General features: G+C 42.3%; 1 protein-coding gene and 1 long non-coding RNA gene across 5 annotated transcripts in view; both read right to left on the bottom strand.

The window, feature by feature from the left end:
- NIPAL2 (NIPA like domain containing 2) overlaps positions 1 to 7,142 on the bottom strand; it is a 72,208-nt gene extending 65,066 nt beyond the window's left edge. The window contains exon 1 of one of the 4 annotated variants that reach the window (XM_087447597.1): positions 6,633 to 7,142. In XM_087447597.1, the coding sequence (XP_087303723.1) occupies positions 6,633 to 7,026 (394 nt within the window). In that variant the 5' untranslated portion in view covers positions 7,027 to 7,142. The remainder of the gene's footprint in view (positions 1 to 6,632) is intronic. The other 3 variants (XM_087447598.1, XM_087447599.1, XM_004431199.3) reach the window with 3 other exon arrangements.
- An 892-nt stretch (positions 7,143 to 8,034) lies between these two features.
- LOC147914007 (uncharacterized) lies at positions 8,035 to 13,777 on the bottom strand. Its single transcript, XR_015555975.1, has 5 exons — positions 13,640 to 13,777; positions 12,047 to 12,120; positions 10,195 to 10,315; positions 9,913 to 10,078; positions 8,035 to 9,219 (listed from the first exon to the last, which is right to left on the bottom strand). It is a non-coding gene; the product is annotated as an uncharacterized LOC147914007 (long non-coding RNA).
- Between the last annotated feature and the right edge of the window lie 9,054 nt (positions 13,778 to 22,831).

The following is a 22,831-nucleotide window of genomic DNA, read 5'->3' as shown; positions in this document are numbered from 1 at the left end:
AGGGAAGCCAAATTCAAAAGCCAGAAGAGAGACGGACTCCTATTGCAAGCTAAAGAAGTCAGGCTAGTGGTCCTGACTGGAAGAAGAAAACAATCTGAGAGATGCAAAGAAGGCGAGGTGGGTGATTTAGGAAAGCAGTGCCTGCCGAGGCCACAGGCAGGCAGGAGGACATTCATTTTAGGCAGACCTCAATATGACCTGCCCAGGCCAGGGTGGGTCTCTGAAGGAGTCATGTCAGGACAAACACAATCTTCAGTGAGGTGTGGAGCTCTAGCCTATATTTACATAAGGGATTAGTCTGCATCTCCTGACATGTGCCAAAGATGACAGGAGACCACGCTAGGAGTGATCAAGAGCTGGGCAAGTGACAAGGTGAGGCAGATGTACAGGTGTGCACACGCTGAGAGCTATGCGGAGGGGAAGTGAAGTGTTATCTGCCAGCCCCCAGGCACTTCGGTGGACCAGGACAGACCAGAGGAAGAGCTCCGACTTTATGTAAAATGTAAGTCTGTCAGACAGAACACAGGGGGACAGGTTATAAAAGGTGTAAACCAAATAGAGGAATATTGGTCCTCGAGAAAAAGAAAAAGAAAAACCCCAAGCTAAAATAAGTGGCATTGAAGTCTTAGGTGAACAGTGCATGAGCCTTCCTAGGCTGGGGGTGCTAGTCTTGCTGGTTGGTTAAACCACAGTCAGTGTCTGGAGAAGTGATCACGCTACTGAAAACCAAACAGCTCTGTCAGCTGTTCCCAGTGCTACACACCCATCTCCCCAACCCAGAGGTCTGCAAAGTGGCAGGAGACATGGGAAGAATCCTCTCCTCAGGACTTCAAGATAACAACTGTTCCAATGAGCAGATTACTCTACTTAGGGAGTGCTCTGGAGTGTGAAACATTTGGAGAGTGAACAGGAAGCAAACACAAAAGGGCATGAGCAAGGCACTAGAATATAGAGAAATTAGTGGTTACAGATTAAAGAAAACAAAGCTACATCAAATAACTGACATGATTTCTCTCACTTCCACTTGTAATGAGCTAAGTCTAACAATTACTAATTATACTTTATGACATTTCCTGTAATACAGGTTGACTGTAATACTACTACGAATAGCTAGTATTTATTGAGTGCTTTCTATGTCTGGTACTTTGCTATTTGATATACATTATCATATTTTATTCCTATGTCAACCCTATAAGGCATGTAATATCCTTATTATTTCCATTTCAATAGAGAAAGCCAAGATTTGGAGAAATTAAGAAACTTGCCAACACATCTAGTAAGGAGACTGAGCTTTTAAAACTGCACTATACAGGAACAAAAAGGATAGTCATCCTTTCCATGCTAAGCTCTCAAATGCCAATGTGAACAATCACCAACATTTTTAAAAGAAATTGCTTATATAATTCTCATAAGCAAACAAAATGAATATAGCATACCATTTCCCATACCACCTCGGTAAAACATTTAAGTTGAACAACCACAGCAACGCAAATATTACTTTTTAGACTTTGTAAAATGGTAAAATATAATAGATACAGACAACTGCAAAGAGAACGATATAGATGAATAAATAACTACAATGAACTATTATAAGGCAAACACCCTTGTCACACCATCCAGATGAAGGAACAGAAATTGGGCGCCCACCCAAAGCCCTCCCTTTGCCCCATCCCATCATGACCTCGCTCTTTCCCCGAGGAACCACTGGCCTGACTTTACGGCAATTACTTCCTTGCTTCTCCTTATGGTTTTATCACCCAAGTGTGCATCCCTAAACACTGGAATTGAAGGTTGTCTTTTTTTTCTGATAGGTCTTTTAGGTCTATTTTAATCTACAGGTTCTCCCTCCATCTATTCTATCCCTTTTTTTCCTGTAAAAATGATTTTTGAAGAAACTGAGCCGTGTAAACCTGTAAACTGGCAAAGATTCCCATAGGCTGAATTTTTCTGATTGTATCAATACAAATAGTATAACTACGTAGTAGCATGAATCAAGCCATAAAGAGTGTATCAGATAGATATAAATGCAAACACCTATCTGCCAAATTCACAAGAGCATTAAAACTCTGTTCCTCTAACAAGAACATGGGATTTTTATTATTATTATTATTACAAGAGCTTTTTTTTTTTTTTTTTTTGCTGAGGAAGATTCACCCTGAACTAACATCTGTGCCAATCTTCTTCTATTTTGTATGTGGGTCACTGCCATGGCATGGCCACCAAGGAGGGATATAGGTCCGTGCCCAGGGAAAGGAACCCAGGGCAGAAGTGGAGCACACTGAACTTAACCACTGGCCACAGGGCTGGCCCACAAAAGCTTTGATCGAATTGCTTTCAGGTAATCTATTCTTTCCTTCTTCTTGCTGCCTTATACACACATCTCCTAGAAAATCTGATAAAAGGAAAATGCCACGTTGGATACATAAGGAAGACAAAAAAAAAAAAAAATCAATAAGTATAAACAAAACAAAAGGGATTTTTCTTGGGAAGGAAAAAGAAAGGACCAGCAACCTCTACAAGGCCCTCTGGTTTTTTTTGAAAGTTCTGGCACTTTTCTTTCTTTAAGAGACAATCAGATGCAGCTACCAGCAGAAAAGAGATAGATGGTAGCAAAGCAAAATCAATAAAAGGGCAATATAAAATTCAAGGCAATTTTCCTTGAGTGAGAGGAGCCATATTCATTTACCCCCTCACATTTACTCTTACCACCGCATTCTTTTCAAGTCTTAGTTTCTAAGCAATGGCCTCCAGGCACGGAATAAAAATAGCTTTGTAGTTAACCCTACTTGCTGTAAGATCTTGGGATAAATTATTTAACACAAGTTTCCTTACATGAACAGTGAGGATAATATGTACCTTACGAGGTTGTTGGGGAGATCCAGTGAGATAATGGCTGTATAGTGTCACATAGTAAACGCATAACAAATGTCAGTCTCTTCACATGGCCTCTTCCCTGCCAAGTTATATCAATTTTCCTTTAAATATGTTGACTTTAAAAATTCGAGCCATTGAAAATCAAAAGTTCAAATAAAGGACATAAAAAAATTCTGACTTTTCACTTCACCTTGTGCAGAATAAACCTTCTTGACAATGTCCTTGTGAACTTAGATATTTAGCAACAAGCATAAACTTAAAGAACCAGCAACAAAACCCCTCCTTCACAATATTTCCCACATTCAGCCTTTCCTGTTCACTCCCTCTACAATCGTGCTGGTTTGGCACTTATTTATTCAACCAGATAGCAAGAGGGAGCCTGGAGATCTTCTATTCCAAACTAATTTTACTGCTAGGGGAAGCCTGGAGTGACCTGTCCAAATACACTCAGCTAGTTAAGAGCAGAGATGAGACACCATCCTCTAATACTGGTTGCAAATTAAGTGCCTACAGGGACCAGTAGATAAAAGAGATGAGAGCAAAGAGAGGGGCTTAGGTGGGGAGCACAGCTGTTCTAAACTGTGAACTCCAGCTCACACTTACACGTGGGAAAGAGCGCCAAGTGTTGTAGAACTTTTCATATTTAAAGAGATCATGGAAACTTGAAACTTTATATATAATCTACTCATTTTTAAATGTTGGCAATGTAGTAAACATTTTTTAAACCTCTCTGCAGGTCAAACAAGATACATCTATGGGCTGGATTTAGGCCACAGCTGGCTAGTTTGAGGCTTCTGCTTCCTGCTAACCCTAATTTAAATTTCTTTTACTTAATTTGCTTTGATTCTTGCACTCCCTGCTCGAAAAACCTTCAGCAGCTCCCAATTGTCTACAAGATAAAAGTCCAAACTTAACCAGTCCTTCAAGGCAATCGGTGACTATATCTAAGACTCCAAACTATATTTCCACCTTAACAATCAGTCTCCATCTTCCACTGCAACCAGTACGGCCACTGACTTCTACTCTAGGGACAAAAATGTTCAGACGGGCACCTCCCCAGGCCACATGGGCTGCTCCTTGGTCCCCAGACTTTTCCCCTTCTTGGAATGCCCTCCACCTGTGCACTCCCATCAGTGAAACTGTCCGTCTCTAAGTGTCAGCTCAAGTACCACCTCTCCACAAAGCATCCCTGATGGCCCCGCTAAAAGCCACCTTGCTCTGAATTTCCATAGGCCTTCATATAACTCACATGACACTTACCACATACTGCCTTGTTTCGGAGTTAGCTGCATAGCTCATTTCCCCAAATACCTAATAACATTTCTAGAAGGAAGGGTTTGGGTCTGAAGACTATGTTGAACATCCCCCACGGTGCTTTCTACAGAGCAGGGAGCTCAACAACCATCTTAGAAACATTATTCTTTTATACTGAAAACTTGTGGATCAAACAAAGAAAACACTGTTGCAGAAATCTACTGCATCTACACTTTTATGAGCAGATCCTGAGTGATGTAAAGGGGCACAGGCCTCACTTCCCTGGCTCCCCAAAACATTTTCCGCACTGAAATACTACTTTCTACTCGCTTTGCGATTTCCTCCTCTAGAAGCACTCACATCTTTGTCTTAGACAACACTGATTCTAAGAAGTCACTGTTAAATATCCATCTATTACATGAAAGTATTTCAGTGGAGTTGGTCTTTTTCTATGAGTTAGGTTAATTTATCACATCTGATGGTTATTACTTGGAAAGACACAGAGAGCTGAGCTATCAGCAAATAGACACTGTCCAAATATTTCAGTTGTGATAAAACTCATTAAACCCTGGCTATCCAGCAACCAAGGCTAATCTTGAGTGTGGGAGTCCTAAACTTATATCTCACACTTTGTTTTTCCGGAGCCACTCCCATTTTCAGCCATCTATATTCGGTTAGTGTCAAAAAAGAAAAGAAAAATTAGATTCCATTTTATTTTTACAGGCCTGGCCAGCACTAGAGGCACTCAATAAAATGTTTGCTGAACGAATTAAGAAAATCAATTTCTACATTTGCTTAAAAACAAATGCATTACTCAAAGGATAAAATACCACAGTCTTATAAGACTGCCTAAATTTGAGCAATAATGGGAAAAGTTGATACAGTCTTACCTCAAACTAGCTATAGTTCAGATGTCAGCTGAGTAATTTCCATTAGCGTGTTCTGGATACACCCTTTCTAACCCGTACAAATATATACTGTCAAAGACAAGTTAAGCCTTGCAAACAAAGTTAAGTCCTCACATTTATGTCACATGATAATCTGTTTGGTGTCAGAGAGCCAAGACAATCTTGAATTCCAGGAAATGTTAAAGAAAACTAATGACTATAGAGGTTTCCACTGTGAAAACAATGTTTTCTCCTGTTTTGGAGGATGTCATGGTAGGTCACATCTACCAACCCTTTAATTTCTTTACCAAAAGAGAAAAATTCATTCTTAAACTTTTATTGGGAGTGCTTCTAGCATAAGCATATTATAATATGCTTATAACATATACTAGCATAAGCATGGTATAACAGATATACTCAAAGAACTTCCCATATAAAGTAATTCTTTTCTTTGTAACTCCTCTGGGTGGAAGGAAGGAGAAATGGAATAGGTTACAGTGATCAAGAGGCTCTGTGTCTCCTCACTTTTCCTATTTCAGTATGTTTTGCGGTAAAACACTTAAAGCAATACTCTCTCCTCTGTTGAAAACTAATAAGGTGAACATGCTTCTTTTGTCTTTATATAAATAAATGATCTTCTGTGTTAAATTTTTGAAAAAAAAATTTTAACATTTCAGAAGCTAACATTTAAAATACTTTTCAAGCATAGGATTTCAAAGATTCTAGACCTTTGGTTATTGGTTAAACCCCCCGATTTAGACCAACAACAATAAATATTTTGATTATATTGTTGTAAAATAAAAAGACCTATGGCTTTGTTAAAGAACAAGAACAAAGTGACACACTTAATGAAACCAGGAGGAAGCCTGGCATCCACCATATTGCCATCACTTGCCCCACTGTAAAGAATGTAAATGCGGCTAGAGGAAGGGCTCGCCAGAGCTCTTTTTTCTCATCTTAAAGCAAGCCAAAAATAAATGGGCAGCTCCAATCCCCTTTGATCTCGTTAAACGTGTATTTCCAACGTAAACTGGCGTTGTTTAGGCTGACGATGTTTTCCCAAAGGGCCAGTGAGAAAGGAGAGAGTCTGGCAAGTGCAACCTGAGAATATCATTGTTCCTCACACGGAAATGGAGCGCCGTGCAGAGACACTGGACACACGAGGACATACACACACACACGCAGATGCTCTGCGCCGAGGTGACAGTTGGTTGCCCTTAATGAATTCCCTACTTCTGAGAACAGGGTGTCACTTATTTATTTTTTAACTGTAAAATGATCCTGGGGAGAATACGGGTGGAGGAGATTCACCGCACACTCCTAGACTCTTTACATGAGAAGGCGGATTCCAGCTGGAGAGGGAGGGCTGTTCGGGACCAAGAGGCTCAGGAATGACCCCACAGAGGTCAGAACCGCAGACCTGTGCGACCCACTCCCAGTGACTGATACCCAGGAGAGGAAGACCGGGGGTACCCCCGCTCTTCCAAGCGAGGGGTACTTATCGCGGAAACATCACGTCAGCTCGTCCCACTGGGACAGCCGGTGTCTCTCTGCGAGTTGGCAGGAGGGCGGCCCCACCCCCGTCCCCACCGGGCGGCGGGGGCGGCCGGCCCTTACCTGGTTCCTGCGGTACCACGCGCCCGACAGGGAGCCGTTGCCGAAGCCCAGCGCCCCGTACGTGAAGTTCCGGGACAGCTCGTCCAGGGCGGCCGAGGCGGCGTCCCCGGGGCCCCCGGGCGCCAGCGCCGCCATTAGGTCTCGCTCGCGGCGCTCGGGCTCGGGCTCCGGCCGCCTCCAGGCCGGGCTGCACCGCGAGGAGCCGCGGAGGAGGCGCGCCCTGCGGACGTCGCGCCCGGGCCGCGCCGCAGCCACTTCCTGCTTGGTGCCCGGCGAGGCGGGCGCGCCGAGGCCACCTGGCTCCCGCCCGCGCGCGGCCGCCGGTGCAGCGCCAGGTGCCCGCGCGGAGCGCCGCGCTCTGAGGCCTCCCGGGCCGGCCCTGCTCGCTCCGCATCCTCCCTGCCGCCTGGCCTGGTGCACAGCGTCCTCACCGGCCGGACTGCCCAGGGCAAATCACCGCGCCGGGCTGCGGCCCTGTCCACACCTGTCAGGACAAGTGTGGGATCATCTCCAAATGCCCTTCCAGCCCCAGCGGCCGCTGAGTCAATATTTGTTCAAGTGAATGGGAGAGAAAAGAGACAGTAGCTAACCCAAAGCAGCGACCTTCGCCCCGTGTGCACCTGGCAATCCCAGCTCTCTATCACATAGGTAGTGTTTCTCACTTGTATTTTTAAAATTGTTTGCATATGGAAAAGTCACGAGTTCCTGAAAATATTGTAAGCAACACGGGATCGATTAAATCTCAGTGCCAACACTTGATAGATCCTTAGTAAATATCCCCGGAATGAAAGGAGGACTCCCCAGTGGTAGCTGGAGGACCCCAATGTGTATTTGGATGTGGTTTCCTTCTAATGGAACCAGAAGAAATTGCTGAAAAGTTGCCAGCTACTGGATATAAGAATTTGGGATGGGAGATAATTGTTAAATGGTCTTAACGAAATGTAACCGGATGTTCTAGTTTCACCTGTATTCAAATTCTACTGTGTTACTACAAATGATCTGTGGGGTGTCTCTCACCTTGAGAATTCTATGGTTCTATGTTGTTGCCTGAAGCGCTGGAACTTGCAATTCTTTTGTTTACACAATGCTGAGATTCTTCTTATATAATGTGCTTTGACTGCCAGACTTCATGAAACAAAGACCTTCAAGAAAAGAGAATTGCTGCCTAACGAGGAACGGGGAAATGTGCGAATGAGAGAAGAAAGTGAGAAAAAAATCATTTCAGATAGAGAAAAAACAAGACATGTCATCTCACAAGCTGTATAGTTTCTTGCTTGAGCACCCAAAATGTCCAGTGAACAGTTAACATGGTAGCTCACTATTCCCAATTTTAAGAGGCTCATTTATTTCAAATAAATATCTGAAGGAAGTATCTTTTTAAAATATTTTCTATCACATCACATTAATTTTTGCTGGTGACTTTATTAATGCTTCTTTCAGTTGAGATGCTTTAGGGTACAAGTAACAGAATATCCAAATAAAAATGCTTAACCAATAAGTGTCTGTTGTCTCCAGAGGAAATGTGGCTCTATGTGGTTCTATGATGTCGTCACTTCCAACTTACTGCTCTGCCATCCCTAAGGTATTGGCCTTGTCGCTTTTCATGGTGGTAGCTCCAGGCATTACATGCAAACATGATCACATTTAGAAAAGAGGTGGGGCATTTCCTCTTATGCATCTTTTTATTAGAGAGGAAAACCTTTTCCAGAATCCTCCCAGTGGCCTTGCTTCTCAGGTCCCATTAGCCAGGACTGGGTCACATGCCCAGGTTCTACCTGCAAAGGAGGCTGGGAAAGTGATTCTTGGGCATTTCCAGCCTTCAGAGTGGGAGGTGACATCTGCTGGCAAGGAAGAACCAGGATGGGGTGGGAGGGCACCACCAGCAGAGCCTGGCACAATCATGCTTTAGTATACTCTATCTGCCAGATTGTAACTAGTCATATAGTCTCTAACAAGCAAAATAATAAACAGATCGTGTTACTTTCCTGTTTAAAATGCTTCTACACCTCCCCGCTGACAAAATAAAGTTCACACTTTTTAAGCCTGGCATATGAGACCCTTTATGATCTGGCCCCCACACTCTGCTACACTTAACTCATTTCCATTTTACTTTTTAACTTAAAAATCATTTTCAGTTTCTTTGCATCTGTTTAAAAACCTCTAAGTTTGGAGGAACACGGCACTTGGTGCAGAATAGGTATGATGTGTAACCTGTGACGTGCTGTTCTCCAGATCCCAAGATGCCACTGCAGTTTCCGAGGCTGTCCTAGCGTGTGAGGTGGTTAAAACAGAGAATTCGTGACCAGTGTTCCTTCCCACACAGTTCAAAAGGAGGGGGTAGGAATGCCGTGTGAGCTATTTTGGTACCAGCAGTGTAGGCGGAACTGGAGGCTGTGCAGGGCTTTGTGATGGCTTCTGCCACTTGTGGGGTTTCTTCAGGGGGTATGCTGTTCCCTTTACAGGATGCCAGAAGCCCTTGATCAACCTCCTGTCCTCAGCGCTGAAATGGTAGAGGTCTGTCTTCCTCAGTTAATTCAAGGAATTCTCTTCTGCTGCCACATCATTTGAAGCTGAACTTCACTGTAAACTTAGGGAACAGGGTTACATTTTGCCCACCTTGCCTTGGATCACCTGCCTGCAGCATCCACAAAGTAGTTTTATTTTTTTTAATTTATCTTTAGCATGAACCGGTCAACACTAGTTTCACTAATGATGAGTACCTAAAAGGCTAAGGTAGTTATTAGGGTAAAGATTAATTCAGGTAGCTCAAATCATATACAAAAGCCAACTACAGATTAGATGCTTTAAGGAGAAAGGTAAACTTTAAATATTTCAGAGTAACATGAGACAATTTCTACAACAGGCAGTTTGAACCATCATTAAAGTACAGATGCTAAAGGCACACTATCTGGGTTCAAATCCTGACTCCACTGCTTTGCTGTGAGATGAGGATGTATAAATGAAAATCAACAGGATATATTGGAGTATATGAGGAAGCTATTTGGTTTAAAACTAATTCGGCCTGACCTTGTTCTTCCAGAAAGGCCTGATGTGGCCTGTAGAGCATGCATTGCACATCTGCTTGAAACATTTACAGTGTCGCAAAGCCGAGAATGATGCCCTTAAAGATAGAGATGTTGCCTTCCCCCATATCAGCATTTCTTTATAGATAAGCATTTCTTCCCGGAAACTAAGGATTAATCACTGAACTACTGAGCTCATCTCATGACCACTGACCTGCTGACCACTGACCTGCTGTGCTCATCTTGCAACCACTCACCTGCTGTGCTAGCAAAGCATCTCGTGACTATAGTAAAAGGAATATTGTTGTCATATTTGATGTATGTTCCTTGTTCCAAGATGGTATATAACCACTCTGTACATTCTGCTTCTTCTGCTCCTTATCAGCTGTGTGGCTTTGGACAAATTCTCTGAGATTCAGTTTCCTAATTCATAAAGTGGGAATAATAACATTTATCTCAAAGACTGTTGTAAACATTCAGTGATGGGTAAGGTGAGTGAAAAACACCTTGTAATTCAGTTCAATTCACCAAACTCTTACTTTGTGCCAGGAGCCAAAGACACAAGGATGAATCAAGCATGGGCTCTGTGTCTGGGAGCTTACAATGAAGTGAGCGGACAATCAGGTGAACAGGTGGACTCAGTTAACTTCAGCACGGGAGCTGGGAGAGAACAAAGAAGATGCACTCAGCTCAGCTTGGGAAGGCAGGTGCAGCCTGAGAAGACTACTTAGAAGTAGGTGATGACTGTTTTGAATCCTGAAGGATGAGTTAGCCAAATGAAGAAGGGAGGTAGGGGGTAAACAGGGCTGGAACAGCATAATCAAAGGCCAGAGGCAAGAAACAGCATAGTATGTACGTTTCCACATTAGTCTTGGGGGAGGTGAGACATACCCTAAAATATAGATAGAGGGACCAGCAGGGCCAGGAAATTTAGGGTTTTGTGTGTTGGGTTATCAAGGTTGGACTTTACTCTTAATGGGAAACATTGAGTCACTTTGGATAAGGGAGCAGCAGGACAAAATTGATACCGTAAAATAACCCCTGCTGGAAGGGCAGGGATGGTTTAAGTGGGGAAATACCAGAGTTAGACAAGTTAAGAAACTGCAATGGCTCAAATGAGGGTATATGAGAAAGGCTAGAGAGAAGGAGAGAGATTTAAAAAATATTTAGAAGTAAAACCGGCACAGCACGTTGATGGGGCAGGGGAGGATGGAGAAGGAAGGGTCTAACGTGTTTTAGCTTGGGCTACTGGGTGCAAAGGCAGCATCATTACTGAGGAGGGGAATCAGAAAGAGACGCCTGTTTAGAGGAAAAAGATGAGTTCAGTTTGAGTTGGAGACTCATTGAATTTGAGGAGATTGTGGGGCATGCAAGCAGAAAACAATGTGCAGAATTGTCCTAAGATGCAGGGGTGAGGTCAGGGCCAGGAAAATAGATTTAGGAGTCACCAGCATGCAGGTGGATGAGACTATCCAGGGAGAGTACGTGGCCTCCATCTTTTGGAGTAGGGCTCAGAAAACTTTCGCAGTAAAGGGCCAGATAGTAAATATTTTAGATTTTATGGACTATGTGGTCTCTATTATAACTATTTAACTCTGCCATTGTAGTGTGAAAGCAGCCATGGACGTTATGTAAATAAATAGGTGTGGTGTGTTCCAACAAAACTATTTACAGAAATAGGTGGCTGGTCCCTGTTCTAGAGAGAGAAGAGCTAAGTGCGATACACGAGGCCAACAAGGAGCACTTGAGAGATAAGAGTATATTTGCTAGGCCTCTTGGCATGTGAACGACAGGATCCCAATTCAAAGGGAAATTCAATAACTCATGACTAAAACCTGGGAAGGCAGGGGTGGAGCCTGACCACTGGATCCAGGAACCTGAGTTTTGGGTATGGGCTTCAGCCTTAGGTCAGCGTCACATGGCGGGGGTGATACTGAACCAAGTGGGCTCGCCTCCTGGTGAGTGAAATAAGACTCTACACCAGTGGAAGTTGTCTCACAAAGTAAAGTGTATTTGCAGCAAATAGGAGGCCATGAGAAATCATTTCCAAAGTCATGGCATCCCTGAACAAAGGAAAGCAGGAACTTTTATTTGGTTGGGGAATGAATATTCAAAAAGGAGAGGTGGGTATTTGCTTGCACAGGCTCTGTTGAAGAACATGGTTCCACATAATGAGGCCTAAGCTCCTCCTGGAGAGATCTTTGCATTAAAGATAAGGCAAAGGTCATGGGCATGGCTCTGGCAGTGAGCCTTGATCAGTTTCTGGGCAGCTGGTGGTTACATCCTGGCTTAGTCAGTTTCAGGATGGCTGAATTAAGGAGGTTACATCTCCTTAACAACCAAAAGGAAAAGAAACAACCTGGAAAAACAGTTAATTGCTTCCAAACCCACCTTTGAGTTTCTCGAGGCCCCTAGTCCATGACAGAGACATGGCCACAGCAGCTCCTGGTGTCCATCTTTAGAGCCTGGGTTCAAAAAGGTAAAGGGAATGTAGCAGATTGGTTATTGTTCCCAGTTCTTCATGCCCCTGCATGCAGGGCTATTTGCATTATACAGTCCCTCCCATTGCTGAGTGACTGCAATTCCTCCCACCAGAAGCATCTTCCCATTGATGCTGGGTTTGGCCACATGGCTTGCTTTGGAAAAGTGGATAGAAAGACAATGTGACAGCTCTGGGCCAAGACTTTAAAAGGTATCTCGTGTTTCTGCTTGCTCTGTGCTCCTGTGCTCCACCCTGAGAAGGGTATGGCCCAAGTAGCCATACTAGTGGCCCACTAGTCCTGAGAGAATGAAGAAACCTGTGAAGCACACCTAAAGCCAATCCTTGCCACCTCTGGCCTGTAGATTCATGAGCAAGAAAACAAATATTGGTTGTTATAAGCCACCAAGATTTTGAGAGTATTTGTTACACAGCAAAACCGACCGATTACAGATATTCCCAACCAGCTTCATTTAGATAGTCCTGGTGAAAAACACTGATTGGCCTAATTTGGGACATGTGACTTATCTCTGAACCAATCACTGAGGACAGAGAGATTTGGTATTTGGATTGGCCCACCTGGGTCATGTACCCACTCTATTCAGGGAGGTGAGGGAAGTTACCAAGGTGAGGAGAAGGGATGCTGAGCAGACAAAAGCAATAGCAATATGGTGGAGAACCAGCATGGAGTAGTAACATGGAAAGTTAGGCAGGAGAGAGTAACAAAAGTGAGGGTGTGTTGAGTAATGCCATTGGCAGCAAAGAGGACACTGAGACAATAAATGAAATGTGTTTATTGGCTTTGACCAATAAAGACCTTTATTAACTAATAAAGGACATTGGTGATTTTTGACTGAGCAGTTTCAGTTGAACATTGGGGTGACAGCCAAATTATAGTTAATGATAACATTTCAATAAACTAATTCACTGTAGGGATGTTAGTTATTACTAAAAAGGACCTTAGATAAGGAACAGGTTGGGAGTCTGTTAAGGGAGATCCAGGAGTTTCATTTATTTGTGCATCACTTCGAAGCCACAGGAGGCACTGGGGAAAGGGAGTGTTGGGATAATCCACATGTTGACACAAAATAACCAATAACCATTCTATAGATAAGAGAAATAAGGTGAGTTTTACTTCAGCCAGAGTGAGGATGATAACCTGGGAAGGCCTTAGAAAGCATTGCGGAGAAGCATGGTTTTCACTACAGTCTTATATCTTTTTAGAACAAAGAACATACATTAAACACACCCAGGACACATTTTCATCAAAATTTCAAAGAGGTATTCAATTGCAAACTGGCAGGTCAACGTGACCGTGATGTCAGGAAAGGGACTAATCCAGGCATTACCAATAGGGCGTAGGAGGGGAAGTGTGCATTCTTGTCTTAAGAGAATGCATTCTTTACTTTAATGGTTAAGCAGATGTACAATGTATGTTTGATAGGCCATAAGTCAGGCTTTTTCAAGCCGAATCAGTTTTGAACCCGAATAGTTACCCCACATACCTCAGTATGTGAGAATCTCTTGTCACACACTAGAAGGAGACGATTCTCGAAGCTGGAGAGATCCCTGAGGGTGGATTCAGGCTGAAAGGTGGAGCGCAGTCCTGGTGTGACCCTCAGGGCCTGTGGCAGAATTGCAGCTTTGGGAACCAGAAAAAAGCAGGCTTCAAGCAACATGAAATTTAAAACAGAGGGTTTAGTGAGAGATCACGAGGGAGATGGGAGAGGCCCAGGGAGGAGACAGCTGATAAGAATATCTGGTCTCAGGCCTGGAGTAACAGAAACAGAGCCAGCATGAAACACAAGTGTGCAGTTGACAAAATGTCACCCCCTTTTAGGACTCTGACCTTTTCTAGACTTCTTTCGAGACCTGTTTCCTTACCCCTCCCTATCCCCTGTCCTCCATGTGCACCCTGTCCCTCCGACCTTTACTGATGTCTGACTGTATAGGACTTCCCAAGGCTGTGTCCCACGTGGGCTGGTCCTACCCAGACAGTACCCAGTACTTCTCCCTCTGCCTCAGCTTAAATGGAACTGTGTCCCATCTCATTCCTTTGCTTTCTACTTTCAAAGAGGCATATGAGAATGAATCCATGCCAGGATATTAACATAATAGATCTTCTCTTGTGGTTATTTGCTTTCTAAATGGACTCTCCTGGTCACATGACGTATTAACCCAAAGGAATATTTCTGTCAAAGGAGTGAGAATTTGGGCTGATGGAGGTGGGACACACAAAATTCCCCTCAAATCTTACCAGAAGAAGAGTTGATTTTTCAGTTCAAGTTCCAAGGCAGAAAAACACCGATGTCCCAGCTCAGCAGACAGGCTGTAGCTGTTCCCTCTCACTCAGCCTTTTGTTCTACTGGTTGGATGAGGGCCACCCACATTAGGGAGGGCAATCTGCTCTACTCAGTCTGTTCAAATGCCAGTCTCATCCAGAAACTCCCAAAATAATGTTTGACCAAGTGGCTGGGCATCACGTGGGCCAGTTAAGTTGACACATAAAAGTAAACATCACAGCAGTCTCCTCAAAGAAGGGAATAAGAGAGACAGTTTTGCCTTGCCTTTAATACTGATAAAAAAGCCTATGAAACCAGATGTGACAAATGTGGCAGGCAGAAGTTTCACAGACATAAATTTAATTATTTCTACCATTTTCCTTTGGCCTGGAGTTTGATCTCTATAGTAATCCAATTTGTTCTGTAGGTTTCTGTGACCATTCTACTTGAGTAGAATTTATTTTCCATCTTTCTCCTCTTCTCCTCCTCCTCTATCATCATTATCATCATCACTGTCATCATCATCAATATCCAAGGTTTATCGAGTGCCTGCTGCTCACATGGCTCTGTGCCAGGAAGGAATTTGGAATTCACAGGGGGAACTAGATCTGTCCCTTACTTAGAGTGGCTTAATTCCAGTTTAGGAGACAGAATATATACATAAAGGGGTTAGTCTAAACCAAGTATGAGCTGGGTAACTAAGTGCTAACTGCAGGAGGATATTAATCTTAGATTCCAGAAAAAGGAGTGATTAGCAGGCTGAAGTGGTCTAGAATAGATTCTAGGAGGTTTCGACCTTAGGCAGGGCCTGAGGGAAGAGTGTGACCAAAACAAGTGTCAGAAAGGAAAGAGACTCTGTCAGGAATAGAGAACACCCCGGATGGAATGGGAAAGTGTGAGTGTGTGCAGGGACAGACAGTCGTGGCTTAGTGGGCACCTGTGTCACTGAACGGCTTGATGCCTGGAGAGCAGCATCCAGGAACAGATTTAGGTCCAGATTGCTAATTAAAAATTTTTTTACTCTGTGTGAAATTTTCCAGGATCAGCATGAAGTGTCATCTGCTTCTCCTGGAGGCGTCTCCTCCCAAACACGACTTCCTAAACCTGCTTAGCCAGTCAAGCATCACTGCTGCTCTACCGGGTTACACAGCGTCCTCTGAAAAGCACTTCTGGGTTTGCACATGATTAAAAGAAAGAAAAGCAAGAAAGGAAACCTACTCGTTTTCATGTGCGGTGTTAATGCCGTTTTTCCACTGTTTGTCCTGTTTATATGGGTCATGGCACTGGCGAGCCGTAGATCATAAAGAACAGAGATGGGAGGTAGTTCTCTCGCACGGCCCTGCTCAGTGCTGTGCCTAGGATGGGTTCTTCATGAGCGCTTTGGGGACATATCAGAAACTGCCTGTGCAACGAGACAGTGTAAACTCTGCCTCCTGTCAGCCAACAGGGCAGCCCCCCACACTGCCCCCGATTTCCCCCGGGCCCTCGCAGGTCCTCAGGAGGCAGTGTGGGTTGTAAAGAGAGTCATACACTGTGAGAAACCACGTGTGCTCTTGTTCTGCTCTGCCACTAGCCAGCTGCATGACCTTGGGCAAGACATGTGACCTCCCTGGGCCTCATTTTTCTCATCTGTGAAATGAGCAGTTTGGACTATCTGATCATGCAGACTGTTTCCAACTCTGAAGGATGAGTCTAGGAGAACTTTCATCTCCTTCAAATTACATCAAGCAGTTTTTTTCCCCCCGGCTACTTAGGGGAAGAGAGGGAGGCTCTAGAAGGTTCTAATCCCTCTCCCTATAACATCTTGGGATATCTGGTAGTTTTTAATCAAAGAGGGCTGGCTTTTACTTACAGACACGTTTTAAAAAATATCTCTTATGGGCATTTTAGAAAGATGGAATATTTAGAGACTTTTAAATGTAGAAGAACTAAGATTCAAATAATGCCACAATTTAGTAGCTGTGTGATCTTGCACAGGTTAGGATTATTTTTCTGGGATTAAGTTTCCTCATTTGTATAATAGGAATAATGAAAACCACAACAAGAACCATACTCCTTAGGGTTGTCATGAGGATTGACTATGTCCTCAGAACAGTGCTTGCATGGAGTAAATTTCCACAAACTGGAGCCATTAGTGTGACTCTTACCTGTGTATTTGTAAGGAAATGAAGTGTAGTGTATTGTGCTTAGCAGTGGGACACTGCATTCAGGCAGATCTGAGGTTCAATCCAGGCTTTGTCGTTGACCAGCTGTGTAGCCTTGGGGAGTTATTTTACTTCTCCTTACTTCCCCAAGCCTCAGTTTCTTCCTCTTTATGGGAATAATAATAGTTCCTGCTTTGTAGGATTATTAATGAAGATTCAGCGAGACAAGGCATTACAAGTACTTAGCTCATAGACACAGAGTAAACATTCAACAAATTTAATCATGATGACAAACAAAAATAGTAATAACAAATGTTGTGCTTCCTTCTCTTATTCACTTTCCTCCAAGGATGGCAGTCGTGGAAGGAAAATCTCCCCACCCGGATGAGGGACTGAATCATGTAGCCAGAGAGCACGCTTGATGAGGGCAGGACCATCTCCACCTGGCTTATCCTGTAGCCCCAATACCTAGCACAGTGCTCAGCTTATAGCAGGCACCCGAAGGAAAGCCTTTGCTAATGGTGGAAATGAGACAGAGATGCTTATAAATTGTTCTACTTTTACAAGACGTGGGTTAGTTTTCAGGCTTTCAAGCCTATTCCATCTGCTGCTTTAACAGCTCCACCCAGGAGGACATTCAGAAACGTCTGGACCTCCTCTCAAGTCTAGACCAGCACTGTCCAATAGAAATATAATGCAAGCCACATATGGAATTTTAAAAGTTTTAGTAGCCACTTTAAAAAGAAACAGATGAAATTAATTTAATAATATATTTTCTTTAACCCACTATATTGAAATATTATTTCAACACATAATCAATATAAAAATTATTAATTAAATATTTTATATTTTTTGTTCTAAGTTTGAAATCTGGTATGTCTTTTACACTTGCAGCACATCTCAATTCAGACCAGCACATTCCAAGTGCTCAATAGCTGCATGTGTCTAGTGACTGCTGTGTTGGAAAGTACGGCTTTAGACCAAGAAAGCTGGATCAAGCTTGTCCTTCCACCCACCCTCAAGCCCACCCCTCAGTTCCACTTCCTGTCTGAGGATCCACTTCCTTTCCAGGTGGCTGCCCTGGAGAATGGCTTCCGGCTTCTCAGAAGACATGCCCACCACCCACATGGGTGTGCTTCACCCTTGTATGTCTCACCAGAAAAACCACGTCAGAATATAGCACCACAACCTCAACGCCCATTCCACAAGATACATATATACAACAGGGAATTAATTTTTCAAGGCACTTCCAAACTTGTTATTTTTTTATTTTTTGGTGAGGAAGATTGGCCCTGAGCTAACATCTGTTGCCAATCTCCCTCTTTTTGCTTGAGGAAGATTGTCACTGAGCTAACATCTGTACCAATCTTCCTCTATTTTCCTATGTGGGATGCCGCCACAGCATGGCTTGACGAGCAGTGTGTAGGTCCACACCTGGGATCTGAACCTGCAAACCCTGGGCCACTGAAACAGAGCATGTGAACCCAACCACTACGCCACCGGGCCGGCACCCCAAGCTTGTTATTTGAAGTATCAACTATCATCGACTACCAACTGTTTGATAGTATCCACTATCATTCTCTTTTTCAGACATGCTTTTGGAGAGCTTTCTCCACTGTGATCTTGCCTATATTCTGATAGGCAAGAGAGATCTTTCTGATAATTCATTTGTTCATTCAATTTATTGAGTGCCTACTGTGTGTAATGGAGTTGGGAATATAATAATCAGCAGAAAGGATGCAATGCCTACCCTTGGGAACCTTAAACTTGAGTTGGATGGACAGATGAGTAAGCAGGATCCCATAATGTGGTTAATGGGGGAAATAAATACTAAGTACTCTGGAAGCTCATAGGAGGGCAACTAACCTAACACAGGAGTGTGTGTGTGTGTGTGTGGGTGCGTGCCTGTGTGTGTGTGTGTGTGTGTGTGCGTGCAAGGGGGCAGTGAGCAAAGCAACATCTACAATAAGACCTGAAGGTTGAGTTAAAGTTAAGGTGTGGGATCATTGGGGTGTGGACTGGGGAAAGGAGAAGAACATTCCAGGTGAGGCAAGAGCAATCATACGTCCCAGAAGGTGCAAAGTAGGGGGCTTGCACATCACCCCATCCAGTTGGAATTCAGGAAAGAGTAAATTTGTGGGCTGGGTGGATATAGGGGAGGCAAGGGATAACCATGGCCAATAGTTTGGACTTACGTAAATTCTATAGTAAAGATCCTGGAAACTCTGGTTCTGATTTCTCACCTGCCTTCTTATTCTGTATTTCCAGCTGTTTACAGGGTATCCCCATGTTTCACTTAAATTCAACATGCTCAAAATCACTCATCACCTTCACTCTTCTACTAAACATTCCAAACTGGTTCTCTGTCCTAATTTCTCCGTCTGTCATAATGAGATCAGCATAATTCCAGTCTCCTAGCACAGCTAACACATCTTTCATCCCTTCCATATCATCACCCCCTGTACCCAAGCTGTCACTAAATCTCACTAATTTTTTGACTGAATATCTGAAGGCTTTTCGTTCAAGTACTTTCTGGCTTCCTTGAAGATAATTCATCACTCATTTTTTTGTAATAGCTTTAAATTTTCACCCAGGCTATCTAAACTCCAAGTGGTATAACTTGTACTCCTTTGAGATATCATTTTGGAACAAATCAGCAGTTTTAAAAATCACATCAGATTATAAAGTAGAAAAATAATTTTAGCAGTCCAGAAAAGCCCCAAGTTTTGGGAAAAAAACAATTCTTAATGTTTTATTTATTTTTTGATTCTACTGTCTTCTTATATATTAAAAAAATTCATCAACCTTCTTCCTGAAACCATGAGGTTTGCTTACCTGCATAGAAAATTCATCAACAGGGATTTTTATTTGTCTCGTTATGTCCCTCCCTCTCTATACAAGGCCTTTCCTGGATACATTACCTGCATGTTCACTCACCCTAAAAAAATGTTAACACTGTTTAAACTTGACCTTGATTACCAAGTCTCTTACTTCATATTGGCTCAGCAATTCATTATAACCACGCCCTGAAAACAGGACATTGAAAATGTAAAATACAAGAACCAGATTGTGTTTTGTGTCTCAGGAATAAATGAGACGAAAAATGATAATTTCCCTCAGTTGTATTTTGTCATATTTTAAACAAAATGTCCACGGGCTGGAAATTCCATTTCAATCAGTAAATATTTAGTGAGATGTAAGGACTGTGTTCAGCGTGAAACTACTTGTTAGAGGTATGGTAACCATGTTTTCTACAATTAAAAAGTAGGATACATGGTGTGACAATGGGATAGAGCATTTGAAATTGGTACTACCTGGAAAATTGGGCTATATGATTGTCATAGTTATAGAAAATGTAAGAGAAATGTTGTCCCTCAAGTTTACAAGTTTTTGGAAACATGAGTCTAACACACACTCATTTACTTGACCACTGAATAAATAGCTAATGAACACCTAGTATAGGAGGTATTTTGTTAGCCGGTAAGATTACGAAGATGAAAAATATAGTTGCCTTAAATGGTTTCTCAAACAAAGTAGGCCCTTGTGAGGCTAATTTCATGTGACAATTCAGCTAGGCTATAGAGCCCAGCTGTCTGGTCAAACACCAATCTAGATATTGCTGTGAAGATATTTCTTAAATGCAATTAACATTTAAATCAGTAGACTTTGAGTAAAGTAGATTACCCTCCATAATGTGGATGGACCTCATCCAATCAGTTGAAGGCCTTAAGAGAAAAGATGAAGTTTCCTCCAAGAAGATGGAATTCTGCCTTCGGACTCAAGACTGCAATGTCAACTCCTGCTGGAATTTTCAGCCTGCCAGCCTACCCTGCAGATTTTGGATTTACCACTCCCCACAATCATGGGAACCAGTTCCTTAAAATAAATCTCTCTTTCTTTCTCTTCCCTTCTCTACACACACACACACACACACACACACACACACCCCTGTTGGTTCTGTTTCTCTGGAGAACCCTAAGACAGTTCTCATAAGAATTGTTATTTATTTCCCATTTCTGAGATAATCTATGCATTTTTAAGCATAAATGTATAATGTCTTTTTTTCCCACAAATAGTAACATCCTACTTCACAGTATCTCTTCTAGCAATGTTTTTAAACATATGGCATTCAAGGCCCAACTTGCTGCTGAAGAGAAAATTTAGAAGCTGAAGTGGAATTATCAGATGGAACAAAGTCGCCTAATTTGAAGTGTAGTGAGAAATGAGGGAAAGTGGAGGGCTTGAGGAAACCCAAATAGTGTTCAAGTCAGGGAGGCAACGGAACAAAAGCACAGAGAAGGCAGCTTTGGCCTTCTGATGACAAAATTTGGAGGAAAGAAACTGCATGGATGACAGGGCCTGTGTCTGTGAGGATCTTGATAGTGGAAAATGATACTGTGGGAAGAAAAGAGGACCGAGGAGCAAAACTGGTCAAAGCAATTGGGATAATAATCAAAACTGCTTGGGAGTAAAAAGGAGCAAAGAATGCCATTTAAGATATAGAACTATGAGTTTAGCACTAGATTAATGTTTGGGAGCTTTGGAGTTTCTACGAGCTGTTCCAGTGGAAAATGGTACAGGTTGATCTGTTCTAAAAGGAAATGTGGCTGCTTTGTAGCAAGAGAATTCTGGATGAAATAAGTGATAGTTGATTTCCACATCTGATTTAAGCATGTAGCAGCCCCACTTCTCTGAACTGGCAATAGAAAACAGTTTGAAGGGGGGAATCTTATGAATAATTAGATATAATTAAGTTGTCAGCTCATACATCATTATATCTTGCCTCTTGGGGATGTTTTGCAGATTAATTAGTTAATGTTTGTAAAATAAGCTCCAAGTACCATGTATCATTGGCATAGAATTTGATTTTCAGTGTGATGAATGTAATTAAGTCATGCTGATTTCATACGAACTTTCGTTGCAGGATAACGTCTGTTCTGGAGTGTTCTGGGGGCTAGGGCGCATGAGTTCGTGCACTGGCATTCCATCAAGTGGAGCTCTTGATGTTGGGAGCGCTGTGGCAGGCATTTTGCCTTGTGTATGATACACATCTCAGGTGAGACGAGGCATTAAAATTGTCAGGTTAGAACTGTGGCTTCTACTGATGAATAAAGATTATGTTTGTACAAGATACAGAGCTTGACAATATAGTAATTAAAGGTGAACACTTTAAAATTGAGATCGGCAGGAGAGAAAACATTAAGGGTCTTATTTGGGGCTCTATGTCCTCCTTGCCTACTGTACATGTACATTAACTATTCTTCAGTTAGGAAATTCATTTATTAAACCCAGAAAGGGGTTTAAATATCCGCAATCAGTACCTGTTAGTAAGCTCTTCTTAAATAGTATAAATGATTGTTGACTCAGAAGCTCAAATATGTGTTCATATTTTTGGATTTGGTGATTTTTGAGAGAGGAATCAAACAAGGTCTAGGACAGCGGTTTTCAAACATTCTGGTCTCGGGGCTCTTTATACTCCTAAAAGTCACTGAGGACCCCAAAGAACTTTTGTTTATGTGTTTATATCTATCAATTTTTATTGTACTAGAAATCAAAGCTGAGAAAAATTTTTTAAATGTACTTATTCATTGAAAATAATAAGCTCATTATATATAACATAAAAAAGAGACTTTTAACAAGAAAAGGTGAGAAGAGTGGCATTGCTTTATATTTTTATAAATCTCTTTAATGTCTGGCTTAATAGAAAACAGCTGTAGTTCCATATCTGCTTCTGCGTCCAATCTGACGTGATACATCATTTTAGTTGACATAGATAAAGAAAATTTGGCCTTACACAAATATGTAACTGGAAAAAGGAGGAGTATTTTAACAGCCTTTTAGATAATTGTGGATATTTTCTTTCTGATTTGATACCAGAACTCAACAAGTGATAGTTTCTTAAAGTTTGGTTTCTTAAAAGTTGGTGGATTCTGAAACCATATCAATGACTTGTGCGCCATTGCTTTACAATCCACTGCTCTATCTTGTACTGGTATCACGCATTGGTCATTTGGAAAATATTGATTCACTGAGTTATGCAGATCTGCCAAATGTTGACACATTCCATTATACGTCATCAAACAATCACTTTCATTAATATCACCAATGGTTTCATCCTAAAATTCCTTAACTATTGTTATACTATCAAGTTTTCTAAAATTTTCATTTTTGCTATAAAGGTGGAATTTTTCTATCGGCAATAAATACTTTCAGCTGTGTTCCTTGAAGTAATAGTCTCACTTTGTTCATTTTAGAGGAAATGTCTGCCAGA

Source organism: Ceratotherium simum, chromosome 23 (assembly GCF_057802395.1).
Source record: "Ceratotherium simum simum isolate JZ-2026a chromosome 23, ASM5780239v1, whole genome shotgun sequence".
Lineage (NCBI taxonomy): Eukaryota > Metazoa > Chordata > Mammalia > Perissodactyla > Rhinocerotidae > Ceratotherium > Ceratotherium simum.
The sequence above is the reverse complement of the archived record's forward strand: the minus strand, read 5'-3'. Positions and strand labels throughout refer to the sequence as shown.